Source organism: Lynx rufus, unplaced genomic scaffold, assembly GCF_022079265.1.
Source record: "Lynx rufus isolate CCGP_SWC_20201006 ecotype Redwood Valley unplaced genomic scaffold, mLynRuf1.p SCAF_7, whole genome shotgun sequence".
In the NCBI taxonomy this organism is placed as follows: Eukaryota; Metazoa; Chordata; class Mammalia; order Carnivora; family Felidae; genus Lynx; species Lynx rufus.
In genome coordinates, this window is record NW_025814889.1 from 58,502,528 (window position 1) to 58,523,600 (window position 21,073).

Here is a 21,073-nt window from a genome sequence, read left to right on the forward strand (position 1 = left end):
TTTTTATTATTATTATTATTATTATTATTATTCATTTTTGAAAGAGAGAGAGACAGAGTGTGAGCAGGGGAGGGGCAGAGAGAGGGAGACACAGAATCCAAAGCAGGCTCCAGGCTCTGAGCTGTCAGCACAGAGCCCGACACAGGGCTCGAACCGTGACATCATGACCTGAGCCGAAGTTGGATGCTTAACTGACCGAGCCACCCAGGTGCCCCAAGAGTCCAACTCTTGATTTCAGCTCAGGTCATGATCTCACAGTTCGTGGGTTCCAGCCCTGCATCAGGCTCTGCGCTGACAGCACAGAGCCTGCTTGGGATTCTCTCTCTCCCTCTCTCTCTGCCCACTCCCCTTGCTCGCATACTCTCTCTCCTCTCAAAAATAAACTTAAGGGGCACCTGGGTGGCTCAGTTGGTTGAACGTCCAGCTTTAGCTCAGGTCATGATCTCACAGTTCATGGTTGGAGCCCCGCATCAGGCTCTGTGTGGATAGCTCAGAGCCTGGAGTCTGCTCTGTCTCTCTCACTCTCTGCCCTCTCCTGCTTGTACTCTGTCTCTTTCTTTCCCAAAACTAAACTAAACTAAACTAACAAACTTAAAAAAAAAAGAATATATTTATCCTACTACCAAACAGTACAAGGACTTTAGCACATCTTAATTTATACTCCTCCTACCTAGATTATATGTTATTGCTGTCATGTATCTTTTTATAACAGTAATTATAACAGATATAATTCACATACCATACAATTCATTCATTTAAAGTGTACAATTCAGTGGCTTTTAGTGTATTCAGAGTTGTACAACCACCACCATAATAAATCTTCATCACTCCTCAAAAAAGAAATCCCATAGCCATTAGCAGTCATCCCTTCCCATTTTCTCTCAACCCCCCAGCTCAAGGAAACTACTAATCTACTTTCTCTATAGATTTGCCTATTCTGGACATTTTATATAACTTGAACCTTACAGTTTGAGGTGTTTTGTGACTGGCTTCTGTCACTTAACATAATGTTTTCAGAGTTCATCCATGCTGTGGTATGTATCAATACTACCACTTTATGGCTGATTTCATTGTATGTATATACGACATTTTGTTTACTTATTCAGCAACTGATAAAAATTTTGGGTCCAGTTTGTTGTCCTGTATCTTATTTTTTAAACCTACATGTTATTTTGATTATTGTTTTATACCTTACACATATAATGTGTTTTGCAGGTGGCAAACTCAGTTTTTGCCTGAGAAAATATTTTTATTTCACCTTTATTTCTGAAAACGATTTGAGCTCATACAGAATTCTAAGTTGGCATTTATTTACTTTCAGCACCTTGAAGACCATCCCATTGTCTTTGGCTTCCACTGTTGCTGTTAAGACCAGAGCTCAAGTTTTGCTCAGTTCTGCAAATGCCCTCATGATAAAAACAGTTTTAAGTGCTTCCCTTACTTCTTTGGTTGTTTAGGTTTTCTCCTGATAATTTCTTACTATCTTATCAAATCTTACTTGCTTTAAAGATGGTAGTTTTGATCTATATGTACATATTTTAGTCAGCATTTATTGTTTTTAGCAGAAAGTTTGATCCAAAAAAACTTAAGCCCAATATTACTAGAAATGAAAAAATCAAAATAATATTTTTGATAAAATTACTTTTTCTTAGCACTTCCTTTAAATTGATTGAAACTTTACAACTGCAGATTTCACTCAAAGTATTTTTTAAAAATCTATTTACCTAATTAGCAAAACCCAGCCTTCAAAGTTAAGCCAATGGGCCGTATCACAATTACTTCCTATCACATTCAGTCTGACTTCATTTTTCAGTACAAATAAATGTGTTAATACACATCACCATGACAAGCTACCTTATGTTTTATAATGAGCCAGGTATGAATTGATTTCCTCACACATTGTTTTCAAAAGCTGTAATTTTAATGTTCTGAACTTAACACCATTTATATTTTAGGGTCAACACTGAACATTCCATAGAAACCAGGACTCAAATTTTAGGCAACCTGAGCCTGTTTGTGAATACAGATCTTCCTTGAGATGGGGTTACATCTTGGTCAATGCATTTTAAGTTGAAAATATGGTTAAGTCAAAAATGCATTTAGTACACCTAACCTACCAAACATCAGAGTTTAGCCTAGCCTACCTTGAAAGTGCTTAGAATACTTACATTGGCCTACAATTGGACAAAATCATCTAACACAAAGCCTATTTTATAATAAAGTATTGAGTATCTCATGTTATGTATTGCATATTGTACCGAAAGTGAAAAACAGAATGGGAGTATGGGTACAGAATGGTTATAAATGCTTTGGTTGTTTAACCTTGTGATCATGTGGCTGGCTGGGAGCCGTGTCTCACTGCTGCTACCCAGAATGAGAGAGTATTGTGCCACTTATCACTAGTGCAAGAAAAGAGCAAAATTCAAAGAATGGTTTCTACTGAATATGTATCACTTTTACACCATCATAAAGTTGAAAAATCACAAGTAGAACCACTGTAATTTGGGGAACATATGTATAGCGTTCTAAAATTAAAATAGGATTTAAAGTACAGATGTGAACACTAAGTCCCCCCCCATCCCCACCTTTGCCCATTATTCATAGTTCTACAGCTGGTGGTACTCAGGCACCATTCTTAACCTATTAAAATAAAATAAATTCAAATAAAACTATTCTAAGTCCTGTGAAATATCTTTTTTTTTATTGTTGTACTACTAAAGTTGTATTACTAAAAAGAATTCAAATATCAAAATTTCATTATTAATGCTATTTTCTTTACTGGAAGAACAGTCGTAATTATTAGCTGGGAACAACTGGAATCATCTATGCATTCATCAATCTGCATTGCAATTCTCCCCTACTATCTAATTAATGTCTTCTGCTACTTCATGTATTCTATGAAGTACAGTGGTTTCTGAAAAAAAATATATAAATGCAGTGATAGATCTTTTAACAGTGTACCTTTTCTGTAGTCTTGTACAATTTTCCTAGTTTTTGCAACAGATAATTCTAACTTATGTAAAGTTTCACAAGCATCTTTAGGGTCTATGTAAAAATATTAAGCTTATTTACATTTTTGTTGATACCTTTAATTTCTCTTCATTAAAAAAATTATTATTATTTTTGGAGTCTGGATGTTTTATCCATAAATTACAGGGGCACCTATGTGGCTCAGTTGGTTGGGCATCCAACTTCGGCTCAGGTCATGATCTCACATCTGTGGGTTCAAGCCCCGTTATCAGGCTCTGTGCTGACAGCTCCAAGCCTGGAGGCTGCTTTGGATTCTGTGTCTCCCTCTCTTTCTGCCCCTCCCCTGCCCTCACTCTGTCTCTCAAAAAATAAAATAAAACGTTAAAAATAAATAAATAAATAAGTAAATAAATTACATTGTGAGAGGGTTTTTAGCATCATCATATCACAATAATCTCATGGGTATTGTCACTAAAAATTATTATCAGTTCCACAATTCAAGATAACAATGTATAAGAAATCCAGAATATCTCAATACCTCTGATGCCACATTTTGCCACAAAAGACAAAATGTCCCTTGGTAACTTGATTAGAGAGAGTTTTACCAACATCCATATCTGATTTGTCCCTTAGTTTCATAGTCCAGGCCCTGGCACAGTGAACCGCTAAGATTTGGATATGTTTTGTTTTGTAAAGCAAAAGGGTAATTGTGAAAAGTCAGGACTTCAAGACAGATTTTTTTTTTCCCCAGGAAAGGGGAAATATGGAAGTTGATGATCTGGAAATTGATTTCCATAAAACTATCTGTGTCCTAGCATCCTTAGAAAACCTTTGTGTATCTCTGAGAGTACTTTTTACGTGTATAAGTAGGTTAATTTCAGTGAAAAACTTCTAATCTAGACTGCTGCAATAGCTTCATAACTGGTCCTCCTGCTTCTACTCTTGCTTCCCTACAGTGAATTTTCCTCTCACCTTTTAAAAATGTAAATCAGACCATGTCACTCTTCTGCCTACAACTTTCCCAGGCTATCCACCATTCTCAGAATAAAACCCAAACATTTCACTATGGTCTACTTGGCTATTTTTGCAATATGTGTCTCTTCTTTCTAGAATGCTTATCCCCTAGATAACTATTACTAATTAAGCAACTCCCTTGCTTCTTCTAGGTCTCTACTTAATTTCCTTAACATCCTGTATGAAATAGCATCACCATTATCCCCTACCCCACATTTCTCACTGACCCCTTTCTTTGTTTTCTGTATTTTCAATGCTATCTGATACTGTATTATTTTTTTCCTTCTTTTTTTTGAAATGTTTATTTTTGAGAGAGAGAGAGAAAGACAGAGAGGGAGTTGAGGGAAGGGCAGAGAGAGGGGGAGACACAGAACCCGAAGCAGGCTCCAGGCTCTGAGACGTCAGCACAGAGCCCAACACGGGACGCAAATTCATGAACCATGAGATCATGACCTGAGCAGAAGTCAGACACTTAACCCACTGAGCCACCCAAGTGCCCCAATATTATATTATTTCTTCAATTCTCCTCCCCAGACAGAATGTAAACTTCGGAAAATGAAACTACTATCTAAAAAGATATCTGCACCCCATGTGCATGGCAAGACATGGAAACAAGCTAAGTATCCATCCACAGATGAATGGATAAATATATGTAAATGGAATATTATTCAGCCATAAAAAAGGAGAAAATTTTGCTATTTGTGACAACATAGAGAAATGAGGGCATTATGCTAAGTGAAGGAAGTCACAGATAATCACCACATGATCTCCCTTGCATGTGGAATCTAAAAAAGCTATATATTCTATAGAAAGCTATGTATTCTGTAGAAATAGAATAAATTGGTGACTTCCAGGGGCTAGGCCATGGGGGAAATGGGCAAATATCTGTCAAAGAGTATAAATTTCTAGTTATAAGATGAATAAATTCTGGAGATCTACTGTATAGCATGCTGACTATAGTTAACAATACTGTATTGTGTATCTGAGACAAATTAAGACAGTCGGTCTTAAATGTTTTCATGACACACACACACACACACACACACACACACACACATGCTGGTAATTACATGAGGTGATGGATGTGTAATTAACCTTAGTTTGGTAATAATTTCATAATATATAAGTATATCAAATCGTTATGTTGTATGCCTTAAACTTACACAATGTTATATGTCAATCATATCTCAATAAAGCTGCATAAAAAAAGAATGTAAGCTTCATGAGATCAGGGACTCTCTCTTGCTCCTGTTCTCTTAATGTCTACAACACTGCTAAATCAATGAAATAAGTATTCTTCCATATTTCTGCAAGGCCTTAAATACAAGATCTTCATTCCTACCTTGTTTGTGGTAGCAAAAAATAACATAAACAACAAACAAATAACAAATAAACAACATAAAAATCAGAGTACATACTTTCAATGAAACATGATGCAGCTGTGAGAAGAAGTGGCATTATCTCAATGTGCTGAAAGAAAAAGTTTCCAAAGACATACTTATTCTATCCAAACTATGATGCCATTAGATGTAATGTACCTTTAAATTACTACCAAAAAAGGGAATGCCCAAGATGGAAGTCTAACAGGAGATGCCTGTATAAAGCCGGATATGAGTAAAGAGAAATGAACTCACAACACAAAAAGATACAGCAAGAAAACTTACAGATCTCAATCCTGAAAATGAATAGAAAGAGAAAAAAAAAAATCCCTGAAAATTTAGGCCACAAGCCAGTTCATGTGAATTTGCTGTCTGACTCATACCATTAGTGTGGTCCAAAAACTCACAAGCAGAGAATTTAAAGTAGTATCAGGTTGTGAGTAAGCCCATGTGACTGACAGAAGCAAACATCCTCTCTGGAAGAAATGGATGTCAATCCAAGACTACGATGACTGTAAGATGATATAGATACATCTCAATTTTAGTAAAGTGTAAAAAGATGAGTATCCTAGAATATATTAAATACAGTCTCATTAAGTGATAAAGAGAAGCTGCAGGATACTCCCATCTGTGGGGAGAAAAGGATGTGTGTGTACTTCTCAATGCTAAGACAATTTAATGAAATGACATGCAATAGTTTTTCTAGTCTTGAGTAAGAGGAAATTTTCTGGTTTTTATGCTATTTTAATTTTGTACCATGTGCAGATATTACTTTTCCCTTAAAAAATCTGTGACAAATCAGAGAGAATAAAATATATCTTTCAATGTTTTCTTAATTATACTTACAGACTCAATTCATCCCCAACCACAATCTTTAAGAATGGAATAAATAAAAAAGGGAGAGATTTACTCCTTACGTTTGTTTGGTCTCAAATTTCACAGGCTTACTATCACGATTCTCTAAGGGATACAACACTCTGAATGAAAGAATATAGAAGTATTTATGTAGCATCCATGCATACACAATTAAGCACCAAATCATTTGGAACAATGAGTTTTCACATTGAAAACAATGCCTCTAAAATTTCACAATCTAAAGCCAAAAATGAAAATCCACACAAACCAATAAACTATTATAGACCCACATACAAATAATTGTAGTCCTCCAGAATATTTCCATGAGAATGTGTCCTGAGCCTTCATAAATTTTGTTCAGTTATATCCATAGCCCTTAAAACAATACCAGGTTGGTAGTGAGTCCAAGGGACTGAGAGAAGTAAACACAGAGGCACTCAACAGTATGTCTTGAAGCAATGTTTAATAGTGTAAATATTGAATACATACATTTAGATAAGCATTGCCTTTAAATAGTCAAAGCCTGAGGTGTTTTTAAATGGTGGCAGGGTACATGGGGTTTCACATATTCATTAGACAAATATTGATTCAATGTCTACTATGTGCCAGGCACTGAGCTAAACGCTATGAACATAAAAATAAATGACATGCTCCTGACCTTGAACAGCTCACCCCACATGGGGCTCTGGGCTGACAGCACAGAGCCTGCTTGGGATTCTCTCTCTCCCTCCCTCTGTGCCCCTCCCCCACTCACACTGTCTCTGTCTCTCTCAAAATAAAAATAAAAATAAAAATAAAGTTAAAATCTACTCAATGAAAAAAGAAAAAGGCATCCTAGGCATCCCTAATTAAATTCAATTTCTTGAATTAAATTAAATTAAATTAAATTAAATTAAATTAAATTTCTACAAAGTACAAAAGAAAATCAAGTATGCATTACTATACAATTCCCTTAAAGACCTATTACCTTAGGGTTCACTTTTAAAGTTTTGTAACTAAATTTTTGTGTTTATCTGGAAGAAAGAAAAGGGGTTCCGAATCTAACATTTTCTAGAGCACAACTAATAAAAAGCCCCAAATCTAGGTACATGTAAAAACTAAAGACTATTTTTAAGTCTTTGTGAAACTAGGAATATCTTTTTATATCAAATGTGAAATACGTCCTGTTTTGTAAAGGATTATCCATGATTTAAATAGCATTAATATCTACAAAGTAAGCTTAGTAAACCCTATAAACCATAATAAAACTAACTAGAAAACGTTTAAAATGTCTGTTCATACAACATCAGTGTTTACAAGACTATCTATTTTGAGAAAATAATTTCTACCTACCTTTTTTGCTTTGGGACCCTGAAAGTCGGAAAAACAAAAGGATTGATAAATTTTTTAAAAACTCAGATATTTTTAACAAAAGTACCAAGATTATGTAAAATGCGCAAATTAGGAGAAGCCAGATAAAAAGCATAAGGAAACTCTCTGTACCATCTTTGCAACTTTAATGTAAATCTAAAATTATCTCCAAATGAAGTCTTTTTAAAAAGAATTTAGAGAAAACTACAAGCAGGTCTAGGAAAAACTTCAGTTCATCCACTGAAGCATCTTTTTAAAATTATACTCTTTAAATCTTACATTCTTTCTTATGACAATCACTCCATGATCTATGCAGAATGATGGGACCTAAACCTATACAGAGTAGTAGTCAGAAAGTGCTAGTTTAAACGGTTCCAAAGAACAATAATGATTAAGTACTGGTACTGATGTCAAATTTGAAAGTGTGGAAATGATTTCATAAATAATCTTTCTGTGATTAGATTGCTAAGTTTATAGAAAAAAAATCAGTTATTTAAAGCAAGCAAATCTATGATAAAATAATTCTGTTCAGCAATGTGTCTTAATGCAGATCTATTCTTTGGAAATTATTTTGGAAAGCACAGTATTTCAATAAATATTTACCACTGGCATCATTACAAGTGATTCAATAACACTACTTGTAATTTCCTGATTAGGCTCATGTGTCCATTAAGTTTCTGATAAGGAATCGGTAGGAGATCATGTGACTAAAAGATTATACACTTTCCACATCTGAAGACTTATACAGGAGAAATTATTGGTTCAAGCTGTAAGATTATCACTGTATTAAACATAAATGTTGAAATTCACATGAAGCAGATTTTATCTTCTTGAAAAGTACACATATTTCATTAATTCATTCAGCAGATATTTAAGATTTGATTTGCACACAAGGTGCTCTGGGACACCAGAGGATATAAAGAAGAATAGTAGAGCTTTTGCTCTCATATAATTTTTACAGTTGGGTTCTATATCTATTATACTTACTATCAATTCATAGTTAACACACTTTCATCTTGAAATAACTACTATACAGCAGAATATGCAAACAGTATTGCTCCTGTTCTCAAGTAGCCATATTTTAAAATGGGCAAATTATCATCTCTTACTAGTGCTTTTAATATGAAGCAGGGTTGGAATTAGTACTTATCCTAACCCCTCCTACAAATCATAAAAAGAGCATTATGTGTGGGGAAATAGGTTCTACTTACATAAATGGGTTAGAAAAAAGCTTAGGGAGGAAAGCCACCACCATGGGGCAAAAGTGCCAAGGTTAGCTAGTGAGATATCGTAATGGATCACGAGTAACTTGTTATATCACCTGCAGGAAATTACTTTCCATCTGACACCAATACACTATTGTGCTTTGATCACACACTCCACTTGCCCCCCGCACCCCAGACCCTTTGCTTCTTAATCACACAAGTTAATGATTATTATCTGATTGTTTTCTTCACGTTCACCACACGTGTAAAATCTTGTGCGCTCAATAAATATGGAGACAAACCCCTGTTCAGGGCTCTTGTCTCCCCCTGGACATTAGCCTTTCTCATATTCAATTCTGTGTCCGCTCTCTTGCTGGACAAGAGAGAACTCCAGACTCATAGTCTATGACAATTATGTAGTATAGTACAGTTGACCCTTGAACAACACACGGGTTAGGGGTGCTGACCTCTATGTCGTCAAAAATCCACATGTAACTTATGACTCCCCCAAAACTTAACTACTAATAGCCTATTGTTGACTAAAAAACTTACTGATAACATATAGTCAGTTAACACATATTTTGTGTATTATATTTATACATACTGTATTCTTACAACAAAATAAGCTAGAGAAAAGAAATATTAAGGAAATCATAAGAAAAGATACATTAACAGTGCTGTATTTATCAGAAAAAAAATCTGCCTATAAGTGGATTCCCGCAATTCAAAGTGGACCATTGTTATTCAGGGGTCAACTGTAGTTCTCAAAGTTCAGAGGGCATACAAGTCACCTGGATGCTTGTTTAAAAAATGCATATTCCTTCAGTAAAAGTGTACACACTCACTTTCCGCATTATGATTCAGTAGATATTAAGGACTGAACTGCATCCCCACAAAATTCATATGTTGAAGTCCTATCTCCCAGTACCTCCAAATTTTAGTTTATTTGGAACTAGGGTTGTTGTTGATATAATTAGTTAAACTAAGGTAAGATCATAATGGAACAGAATGGCCTTTAATCCAGTATGACTGGTGTCCTTATAAAAAGGAGAGATTTGGATACAGACATGCACACAGAAAGCACACCATATAAAGAATGGGGATATGTTGCCAAGGAACTATCAGAGCTCGGAAAGAGGTCTGAACAGATTCCTTTCCAGCACCTGCAGAGGGAGCAGAGCCCTGGAAACACCTTGATCTTAGATTTATCAGCCTCCAGAATTGTGAAACAGTAAGATTCTATTGTTTAAGCCACTTAGTTTGTTTTACTTTGTTACCTGGCAGCACTAGGAAACTAATACAGTAGACTTGGAGTCCAGTCTATTCCTGGACTCTGTATCTTAACAAGTTTTCCAGATGTGGTAAAAGCAAATGTTCCAGGGACATTTTGAGAAACATTGCTAGAGGGATAAGATGAAATTTATGCTCCATTGGAAAATAAATTAAGGGCTTATTCTTCCCTCAATTTACCAACACTTTTAAGTCAGTTTAAAGTCCATTTACTTCCTTGTCTTCCAGACATGAATGTTCTCCACACCTTATTTTTTTCCATCAATTCTGGAAACTCACATTCATACTTTAAAACACACTTTGAAAAGCATTGTTCTTCTCTTTCTGTGTCCTTCCTCACCCCAACTTCATTATTTCCAATTAATCTTACTCCATTGTAGACATTTCAATTGTTACAGTTAAAAAACTGTATTATTATTAGTTTAGCCTGTCTCCCAGAGCAGGGAGGGGTTGCAATATTCAGTTTTAGATCCTTGACTTCTAGCCTAGTGTCCAACACACAGAATTTAATTTGTATTTCTCCCTAATTAATGAATTAAATAATTAACTAATTACATTTTTTACTTCCTTTGGTTTTAACCATAGAAGATGGAAGTCCCATTTAAGAAAATGGGGGAAAAGATACTCTCATAGCTACAGGGTTGGTCTGTGTCCTTGGAAAAGTCATGACAGCTGAGAAGTGCATTAAAATAAAGCAAGAAGCTTTATTATACTTAATAAAGGCAAGGCAAGCTGAGTAACTTGAATTACAAAACAATTCATATTTCCACAACAGACCATAAAAAATAATTTTTCAAAGCAGAATAACTTGTAACAGTTTTTAATTAACCACTGAGGAGGCACAAAAACATACTTTTGCCAAGCTGCCAATAAAAAAAAAGCAATTTAATGGAAACGTCTATCATTATTGGAAATTACCAGGTTCAGACCAATTCTTAAACCTAGCAACAATGCCAGATTAGGACACCATCTGACCGCAATGGCCATCCCCCGTCTGCCGAAACCGGTTTGGGATTCCCATCTGTCCATCTTCCGGACGGGAAGGCCATAGATCAGAAGGCAGACTCCCCACAGGGATATGGGTGCTTTCTTAAACCGACCGGCTCCCCTCTAAAATATGACATGCTCTTATTATATCATTGTAACATGGTGAATCACTGCTCGCCCCTCCACCACTTTTCCCGCTCACCATGCTGCAGCAAGCGCAAACCCGGTACTGGGCCAAATCTGAGATTAGAGTTGCGTGGACAAACGCTCCCGGGTAGTTAGGACGACAAGCCCCGCCCACTTGCGCCCTAGGGAAAGAGCGCAAATCCTCGCGGAAGTGTCAGCGCAATCGCGCTGGGGTTCTTCCGGACGGCGCCCCGCCCCCTTCTCTGACTGGCTGCCCCACATCAACACCGCCCTGTTCGAGGCTGACCGACCCTGGAGTCGAAGTGGTCGGAGGCCTTTATGGCTGTGGAATGCCGGAAAGTGCGTGAGTGCAGCCGCCGGGGCGTTTTATTGTTTTCCAGATCTTGGGGCCTGGAGGCCGTGAAGTATGCTCTGGGGCAGGGACTACCGGGTGTGGCAAAGGGTTTCTGAACGTCTTCCGACGTTGACAGTTTCTCTTCCTCACAATTTCCCAGGAGTGTTTTGGGGCACTTCTTTCCGTAAGGGTTTCGAAAAGGAAGGGAGCCGTTGGCTACGCCACTGGGTCAAGTGATTGACACCCGGGTGGGCTGCCTGGGCCACCACAGCTTAAGCCCGACCGAGTGGCAGGGCTCAACTGGCAATTTAGAGAAGGACTAAACAAATTAGTTTCGAGAGGGTTGGTCATTTTAAAATTAATGACTTTCGGATTCCTCTCTCTGCACATGGTTCAGTTTACTCTCTGTGCGAGTTATGTATATGCCGATTTTCCTAAGAGCATCTCTAACGACGAAGTGGAAATTATTTGAAGCAAATCCTGGGTAAAGTCTTATGGTTGAAGGTCGCTGAGGCCCAGGAAGACTCATTAAGTTACTGGCCCAAGGTCACCGGCTGTTTGTACTAGCCAGTAGCACAACCTTCAGAATTTCAGTCTCCTCCCCGCAAGAAGAAACACTACCAACTTAGACCCACGGGGAAACTAGAAGACGTTAAGTGATTAAGATATTAAGCTCCCTCCAAATCCTCACCCAATTCTCTGATCTCAGGGCCCTGTTTTAGCATGACAAAATGTGAAATACTTTAAAATCGTTGGCACCATTTCTTATCTCTGAATTGTAATTTTATAATGCTCTCTCTTTTCCAACTTCATTGATGAAATGTATTAGTAAATAAGTATTACTGAGCTAGTCTTATGGGTTGAGGTCTTATTATCCCCATTGTAACAGAAATCCGATTGTAAATTATGACATTTCCATCTCGAAGCCCTGGTAGCAAAATACAAAACATCTTAATATCGACCTCATACAGAGTTCTGAAGCCATTTAATATGAAAGTAAGCTTTTTAGTGTTTCAGACTATTTATAAAACCTCAGTCAATTCAGTTAGGATTGATGGGCCTAAGGAGGTGTTAACGTTCTTCCCAAATTACCTTAAAATGGTAGGCCTCCAAGGGAGAGGACTTGCTCAAGTCCTACACTCTAGGCCACCTCCCTCCCAGGGACGAGGAATTGCTATGGATGTGTGAGAACACACTAGACTGTGTTCTAGGGGTCACTGTGCTATAAAAGATTGTACCAGTGAGTTTGGTTCTTCTCTCGTACTTCTCTTGCAAGTTGCCTAAGTGTAAGGGCGATTTCCTGTTCCCTCTTCTTTGCCTACAGACAGGTATAATAATATCCACCCATTCTGAACATATACATAAATAGCTCTTTTCAGCTCACTTCTATACTCTGGCTTCTGGGTAGGGCTCAACCAAGCCAAATACCAATCTTAGGGGGCAAAAATCTCTTGCCACCTACCTCTGTGATAACATATCCTTTGGTGCTGGCACTGGTTTTTTGTGTGAAGCTTTTTAGGCTTAGTTTAGGGACATGTGTGTCAGCTGTTTGAGTCAAATCTAACAGAACCCAATAAATAATAATATTGCACTGCCTTTCTTTGCCAGTTTTCCTTCAGCTTTTATTGGCATCTGAACTTCATGAGGAAAAGTAATTAACAACAGCTTTTGGCAACCAGTAAAATGACAATTCTTAGATAACCCAGGAATGGAGTTGGTTAAATCTGAACTCCTCAGTCCACAGTTATTAGCAAAAAGCTATCAATGAGGATTGTACCTTCTTCTCCTTGCCCACCACATGCATTCTCAGAATGGTAGGGGACTTCTCTCAGTCGCTAAGAGTTTGCTTCTTTACAAAGAGCAGTAACCTCCATGACTTCATGCAGGGTTAAGGAGCAGTCCCCGGTCCCTGCTGCACTTCAGCTTCACCAATTGTGAACCCAGGGAGACCTCTTTCTCCCAATGGCTACTCAAATACTTAAAGGTCAACACAAAATAATAATGATTCCTATAAGGTACCATATCAAAGAATGGGACAATTTTACCCTAATCAAACCAGCTACATTTTTTGCTGCGCAAATCCTTTATTACGTATAATTTGTAAACTAAAAAGACACTTTAAGCCAGATCTCTACAAGTTTTTACAAATGACAAATTGTGAGTTAAATAAAGCTGTGCTCCTAGCCAGAAAATTAAACAGGCTACAATTTGCAATTTGAAATTATGTCTATGTAGATTTAGAATCGTTTTTAAAGCACATGGTTCTGAAGAGCCATTCTTCAGTAAGATTAACCATACTGGAAATTGGCTCTCAGCAAAAAAAAAAAAAAAAGAAAAGAAAAAAGAAATAAAAAAGAAAAGTTTTAAAATTGAAATTAGGTATTAATATAGTAAATTAAATACATCCATCTGACTTCATTCCTTTCCAAAACTCCACTAAATCTTCAGTGAAGGGATATAAAAATAAATTGGAAAAATGAGAGAGAGAAGATGACAACAGTAAGATTTCGGAAGCTGCAAACCAGATAAATGAATGTGACTCAACACACCAGAAAAGCCCGATTTATACTGCATAATTCTTAAAAGGCACTGGAACAGGGCCAATGGAATTGGAAATGAAGAATGAAGTAGATCAAAGAGATTAAGTGAAAGCTCTTTGAGAAACACCTCTGGAGGGACCATACCTCTTACTCCTACAGAAGCATGGAGATTGATTTCTGACAAAATAATACTATTCTGTACACTGGGGTGTCTTCAGGTATACTAAGTACGAGAACCACACTGGAAACAGAAATTACGTAAATTTGGTGTCTATACTGCTGAGTGCAAGGTCCCCCTTCTTCTTCCACTTCTCAAGATTAGATAGGCAAATCCTCAGCAAATTGGAAGTTTCTTCTCTGGGGAATCTGACCAGTCCAGGAGGAATGATCTAACACTTCAGAGGTTCCCCAACAATGGCCCACTCGGATCCTAAGAGAAGCTCAGAGTCTATCAGTTGCAACCATGTATACAAATCTTCTAAAAAGCTTTTTTTGTCCTTTCACTTATAAAAATGGACAGAAAAGGATTACCAGACTTGGGAGGAAAGCTCGGAAGCAATTTGGAGAAAAACAGAAAATTCCAAGAAAGCTTAAAGAATTGTTCTGCTGCATTGTATGTTTGCTGTATGAATTAGCTCAAAAACTAGTGAAGAGGGGAATTATAGAAGTATTAAAATGGAAATAATGTTTGTTCCTGTGTGGTTTTTTCCCCCTTAAGAAAGAGAATCCAGAGAACCAGATTTATGAACTTAAGCAAGAAATAAAAAGGTTTTCATTTAGCTGCCATACTTACTTTAAACTTTTTAAAAACTTAAATTTTGGGGGGCACATGGGTGGCTCAGTCGGTTAAGCATCCAACTTTGGCTCAGGTCATGATCTCTCAGTTCGTGAGTTCAAGCCCTGCGTCAGGCTCTGTGCTGACAGTTCAGAGCCTGGAGTCTGTTTCAGATTCTGTGTCTCCCCCATCTCTTCCCTTCCCCCACTCGCACTTGGTCTCTCACACATAAATAAACATTAAAATAAAAAAATTTAAGTGCTTACACCCAGGGCTCCCACCCCAGAGAGGCATACCAGGTTTTAGGAAACTTGACTGCTGGCCAGTTGAACCACCTACCCTAATTAGCAGTCTTGTGGTTTAGATAGATCTCTATTTCCATGTCTACCTCACTATCTCCCAGCTCTACTCCTAACATTTTGCCAGCATATTTACACCAATTTTTAAAAAGTTTTACTGGTATAATTAACATACAGTAAGTTATACTTCTTTAAAATGTAAATATAGTTTGATAAATTTGACATTTCTATAAAACCATCACCACAATCATAATTAACATCTCCATCATCCCCGAGGATTTCCTCCTGCCTTTTGATCCCTCCTGTTCTCCAGCCCCTTGCTCCCATTCTCAGGCTACTCTGTTATTTCTAAGCATTTTGAACATTTCTGTGGTAGTCTCCAGCTATTCTACAAAATAAATGGCCTGTGATCTTCGCAAGTATGAAGTTCATAGAAGTCAAGGAAACCCTGAGGATCGGTTTCAGATTGAAGGCTAAAGAGACATGAAAACTAAATTCAGTGTGTAATGTTTGGACCTTTTTGCTATAAAATAGAGCATCTTTGGAATGAATGCCAAAATGTGGAGGGGGTGTGGATTTCAGTACTAATGTAGCAGCATTAGTTTCCTGATTCTGATAGTTGTACTGTTCTGTAGGGAAATGTCCTTGTTCACAGGAAATATACTCTAAGGCTGTGCTGTCCAATATGGTTACAACTAAGCCACTGATAACCTATAAGCACTTGAATGTAGCTAACATGGCACACTGAAATAATACTTCGGTATAAACAAAATATGTTAAAATAATTTCACGTTTTTAAGTTTTTATTTGAGAGGGGGGCGGGGAGAGAATGAGTGGTGGAGGGGCAGACAGAAATGGAGACAGAGGATCCAAAGCAGGCTCTGTGCTGACAGCAGAGAGCCAGATGCAGGGCTCGAACCCAGGAACCATGAGATCATGACCTGAGGCAAAATCAGATGCTTAACTGAGCCACCCTGCTTGACTCCCACACTCAGCTTCTACTCTTTGGCCTCTCTTAGTATAGCACCCTTCTAGATATGATCAGCCCTCTTCTGTGTCCTCCAAACAAATCTGGCCTTGCCTTGAGAGCATTGTAGACAGTCTTCCTTTTGACAGGAAGGAAACTGAGGCTCAGAAAGGTTAAGTAATTTGTATAATGTTATGCAGCTTGGATTCAAATCTCATTCATTTCACTCGTATAAATGGAGGTACACCTACATATCCCTCTTTGACAATTCATTTTCCCTCTCATTACCCTTTTTCCTTCGTAAGAAAATTCTCTTATTATGTCTCCCCCAAGAGAGGTTAGTTCTGTGAGAACACATATCTTATCTGACGTTTCATGGCTACGTCAGTGCCTGGAACATAAAGTGCTCAAAAAGTTATTTATTGAATGAAAAACAAAGTTTCCATATTCCTAATATGTACAATTGTTTTTGATTCTAAAAGAGACTATAATGCAGTTATTTACAAAACTTTTTATTTTTCTTTAGGTATGTTATGTATAAAGGCAGATACTTTTCATAATAAATGAAAATGGCCAATTCTTTAAGAGGAGAAGTACTGAACCTTTATAAAAATGTAAGTACTTATGTTGCCATTTTTATACATATGTTATTGAGATACAGATTGTTTAGAAATATATAATCTTTCTTTTTTAAGCTGCTGTATCTTGGACGAGACTATCCAAAAGGAGCAGACTATTTTAAAAGGCGTCTGAAGAATGTTTTCCTTAAAAACAAAGATGTGAAGGACCCAGAGAAGATCAAAGAACTTATTGGACGGGGCGAATTTGTAATGAAAGAGCTAGAAGCCTTATACTTCCTTAGGAAATACAGAGCGATGAAACAACGCTATTATTCAGATACCAACAAAACTAACTGATCACGATTACTATAATTTGACTGAAATTCAGTGTCAGCTATCTATGTATACCAGATATGATAAAAAATAATTGTGTCTTAAAATGGCAAGATATACAGGTTTTGTAAAAAAAAAAATACCTGTGCTGCCTTATTGAACTAAAATAGGTTTCAATTTCTATTCACAGAGCTTCATCAATAACACTTTATGCTTAATTTTACACAAAATTAGCAACATAGCCAACTACCAATTAAAATTTAATAAATACCCAATTTTGAATGAAAACATAGTACACTTGAAATAATTTTAACTTAGTAAGTTTTTGCCAATTATTCTTAGCCTCTTTCTCCATTTTACTGACAAGGAAATGCCACTTAATGCACATTTAACTAAGCAAAATAATTTCTTATACATTAATTCCCTTAACTTTTGAAGGAATACCAGCTTATTTTTGGCCCTATTTGGCACTTGACAGCACACATTCAAGGTTCGATACAAAACAATAGCACCTGGCAATGATTTAAGTGTAGTTATAGAAATAATATGTATGGAGTAAGATTATTTCTGATCTTGAAGTAGGCTGCCAGTGATTGGCACTACATACATACCTATTTAATATCTTCCATTATTAATTTTGCTGCTGGTTCTCTTTGGGTCTTAAAACAAGTCACCTGTTGTGTATCAAGTACCTTTACTGATAAAAAGTAATAAATAATGTTATTCTATTGTTTCATCATAAAGGTAGATCTGTTTTGCATCAATTTCTAAATGAATTAACATGATAATGGACCTAAATCTAGCATGGTATTAAGTAAACACTTAAACCTTTACATAATGTTCACAACACCTTTCACAAATAAAGACTATACTTAACTGATAAGCTGCAAAAGATTCACTAATATTCGCTAATATTACTGTACTGTATCAACTGTGGGGCAAATGTTTCAAATTCCATCAAGAAGTACACACTGAAGCTGCAAAAGATTCACTAATATTCACTAATATTACTGTTCTGTATCAACTGTGGGGCAAATGTTTCAAATTTCATCAAGAAGTACACACTGTCGTAGTCACCATAACTATTTTTATTACATTACAATAATTAGGAGCAGTACAGTTCATGACAAAAATATTACAAATTTCAGATCACTTCACAGCACATACTCCTATAAACATTTAAAAGTTAATTTTAATTAAAAGAGTGGTCATTTTTAAATTTAATGTTTGATATGACCAACATTCCTAGGTCAGCGCAACCAAATGATGGAAAACAACTGGATCACACTGCATATGTCCCACAAAAAAAAAGCACAATGTACAAAATGTGCATGTTTCAGTTTACACTATACAAAAATAGTTAAAATACATTCCAGGTAAACATGTTACATTAAGAAATAGTACTAGTAAGAAATTGGCACTCAAAGGAAAAATGCAAAAGTATTTTCAACATGAAAACACAAGACAGTGGAATTGGAAACTTTTGGATAAAACATTACATAACCCATTTAGCTCTATGGGGAGGGGGACCCTCTGTAATTGACATTTCTGCAAGTGAAAACTTTGTTTTTTCCTAAATTCATATAAATTGCCTATCATCATCCCAAACAGGCACTTAAAACTATTAAACGAAAACAATTACTAACCTAGTTATGACTATTCTTCAAGAACTCATGTAAATGTATCTTTAGGAAGAAATAATTTTCATTTTCTGAAGGAATTTACAACTACCAGTTGTATGCTGTTCAGTTTCTCAATGCAGATTTCATGCTACCCAATACTAACAGAAATTATTAAATATAAATTCAGTTTTAAAGTAACTGATTTTTTTTAAAAACCACTAATACAGAGTTACCAAGAAATTATTTTTTGACAATGGAAATGACAGTTTTTATTGCCTACCAGAAAAACTGAATGTGTATATATATCGTTTAGAAGAAAATGGTTAGAAGAAAAAAAAAAATCACCGGAATACAAATGAGATGAACTTGTGCAAACTGCAACTGAACATGCCTCGCAAAGTTTCTATATATTAGGACAAAATTGTGCAATGGTGGCAAAGATTTTGATAACCTAGAAGTTAGGTTCTAAATTCCTATGCAGTGTGACTCAGTTAAAATAGAGCCTAGAATTCCTAATTGGAAATATTCACTGAAATTATACTACATACTTCTGCTACGTTCTTCCACAAACATGTTAATGTCTAAGACTATGTAATTTAGCAACTTTTTTCAACTTCAACAAGGATTTTTATCTTTAAGGCCGTAATAATTACATAAATTTATTTCTAGAATTATGGCTCCCCTTTTAAAATCCCTACAAAAACAAACCTTGTGTCAAACCATTCAAAATTCACATAATAAAGGATAATTACCACTGCCTAAAAAAAGTTGCCCAGCTACATCAAAAAATTCAAGAGTCCTAAAAATCCCTCAGTTAAGCACTGCAATTCCTGAAATATGGCCATTTCTTTCTCTTGTGTAGAAACAAGAGGAAGTACTATAAAGTCTTAACACCCTATCTAGATAATGTTCCATAAACCTGTAATTTAGCACAGCATTTCAGAAACTGGACTGATTTTTACACAGAAATTTCTTTTTCTGTGAATTAGCTCAAGCATCTGTTTATTCATACCCAGATAAATAAAACTATTTTTAAATTCAATTATTTAATTTTAAGTCTATTTTAATTATTATACAAAGAGACCAACTAGAATAATACACACTTGGGAATTTTAATGTTATTATCTGACATATGATTTAATATGTACTATAAGTTGTCCCAAGAGAATCACATAATTATCCCAAATAAAAAACAATATATAGTCAAGTTTACTCCTTTAAAATAATGAAGTAAAGTGATTTATGTAAAGTAGCTTGATTAAACAGCTTTACTGGAATCAGAGCAAAACAATTATTTTAGAACTGGAAGAAACCTTAGAGACCATATCCCTTCTTTGCAAAACTAAAATATGCATTATGTTATCTCTGGGTCATGTGCCAAATGCCTCACTAAGATATTACAGACCACTCTAAAATATCAGCACTACTTAAGGATAGGGATCATGTCCCTTTTTGGGAGATATTGTAATATCCCCAGTGCCTTGTGCAGTACCTGGCATCTAGTAGGCACTCAAATAGTTGTTGAATAAATGAATTCTGCTAAAAAGTAAGCCTTGTGAATTAAATTTTAAGGTATTTTTCATTGTAAGATTTTGCTTATCAAAATAATGGAATGTATCACTGTTACCAGGGCTAGTCCTAATTTTAGATTATCTAAGGACATCTTTCAGTACTACCTTTATCAAATTCTTCCACTGGATAGGGTTCTGTCTATTCATAGCAGGTATGAAAATTCCTACTTAGTCACTAATGGACCGGGTAGCAAAGAGATGATGTTCAAAAGGATCAAAGTTAAATTGATATATAGCTACCATCTAAAAATTAGCTATTAGGTCGATCTCACTATAGTATCTGTCAGATTATGTTAGGCCTGACTAGTGTGACTTGATGGGAAGCCTTCACAGAGATATCCAAAGCAGCAATAAATCTTGAGGTTAGAGGAATCAAAAGTATTAAAAGGAAAGCATCAAGTCATGGGGCATGTAGAAGGGTAGGCAGGCAAGATGACACTAATGTGGGGGAGTACTGATACTGATACTGGAGAGCAGATACTCAAAAATAAACTTCACCTCTTGCACAACTTTGCCTAAGACTGGCACTGAAGATAACACAGGTAAAAAGTTACAGATTGTGCTGAGATTGACAAATAGGTATTCCTTATGTAAACTGAATGTAAATCACATAGCTGTAATGCTAGATATAGCCTCTGAGATGACTTCTTTTAACATAGAAGAAATGGATAGTAAGTGATTTGCCCAAAATTGAATTGTAAAAGACACGTAACTAGAATCTAAGTCACCTTCCTCCTAGCCCAGTGATATTTTCACCTCAACACACCATCTTACTTCAGATACTTAAAAATACATCTTAAACGCATTGAAAGAATCATGTTATTAGTTTATTTTTTAAGCATTATATATTCTTAAATATGGACCATACTTGTAAA

The 21,073-nt window shown here is 36.1% G+C and overlaps 2 protein-coding genes across 5 annotated transcripts in view; one reads left to right on the forward strand and one right to left on the reverse strand.

Annotated features, from left to right (window-relative positions):
- Positions 1-11,432: 11,432 nt before the first annotated feature.
- ETFRF1 (electron transfer flavoprotein regulatory factor 1) lies at positions 11,433-19,394 on the forward strand. Of its 3 annotated transcripts, none has more exons than XM_047067430.1 (3): positions 11,433-11,536; positions 16,639-16,726; positions 16,808-19,394. In XM_047067430.1, exons 2-3 carry the CDS (start codon positions 16,676-16,678, stop codon positions 17,027-17,029), a joined length of 273 nt encoding a protein of 90 aa, XP_046923386.1. In that variant the 5' UTR covers positions 11,433-11,536; positions 16,639-16,675; the 3' UTR covers positions 17,030-19,394. The 3 variants fall into 3 exon arrangements, with proteins under 3 accessions (XP_046923386.1, XP_046923387.1, XP_046923388.1); XM_047067431.1 differs by having other exon boundaries at positions 11,439-11,540; XM_047067432.1 differs by having other exon boundaries at positions 11,450-11,601.
- KRAS (KRAS proto-oncogene, GTPase) overlaps positions 17,616-21,073 on the reverse strand; it is a 40,865-nt gene continuing 37,407 nt past the window's right edge. For both annotated transcript variants that reach the window (XM_047067428.1, XM_047067426.1), the window contains exon 6: positions 17,616-17,702. In XM_047067428.1, coding sequence (XP_046923384.1) covers positions 17,690-17,702 — 13 coding nt within the window. In that variant the 3' untranslated portion in view covers positions 17,616-17,689. The remainder of the gene's footprint in view (positions 17,703-21,073) is intronic.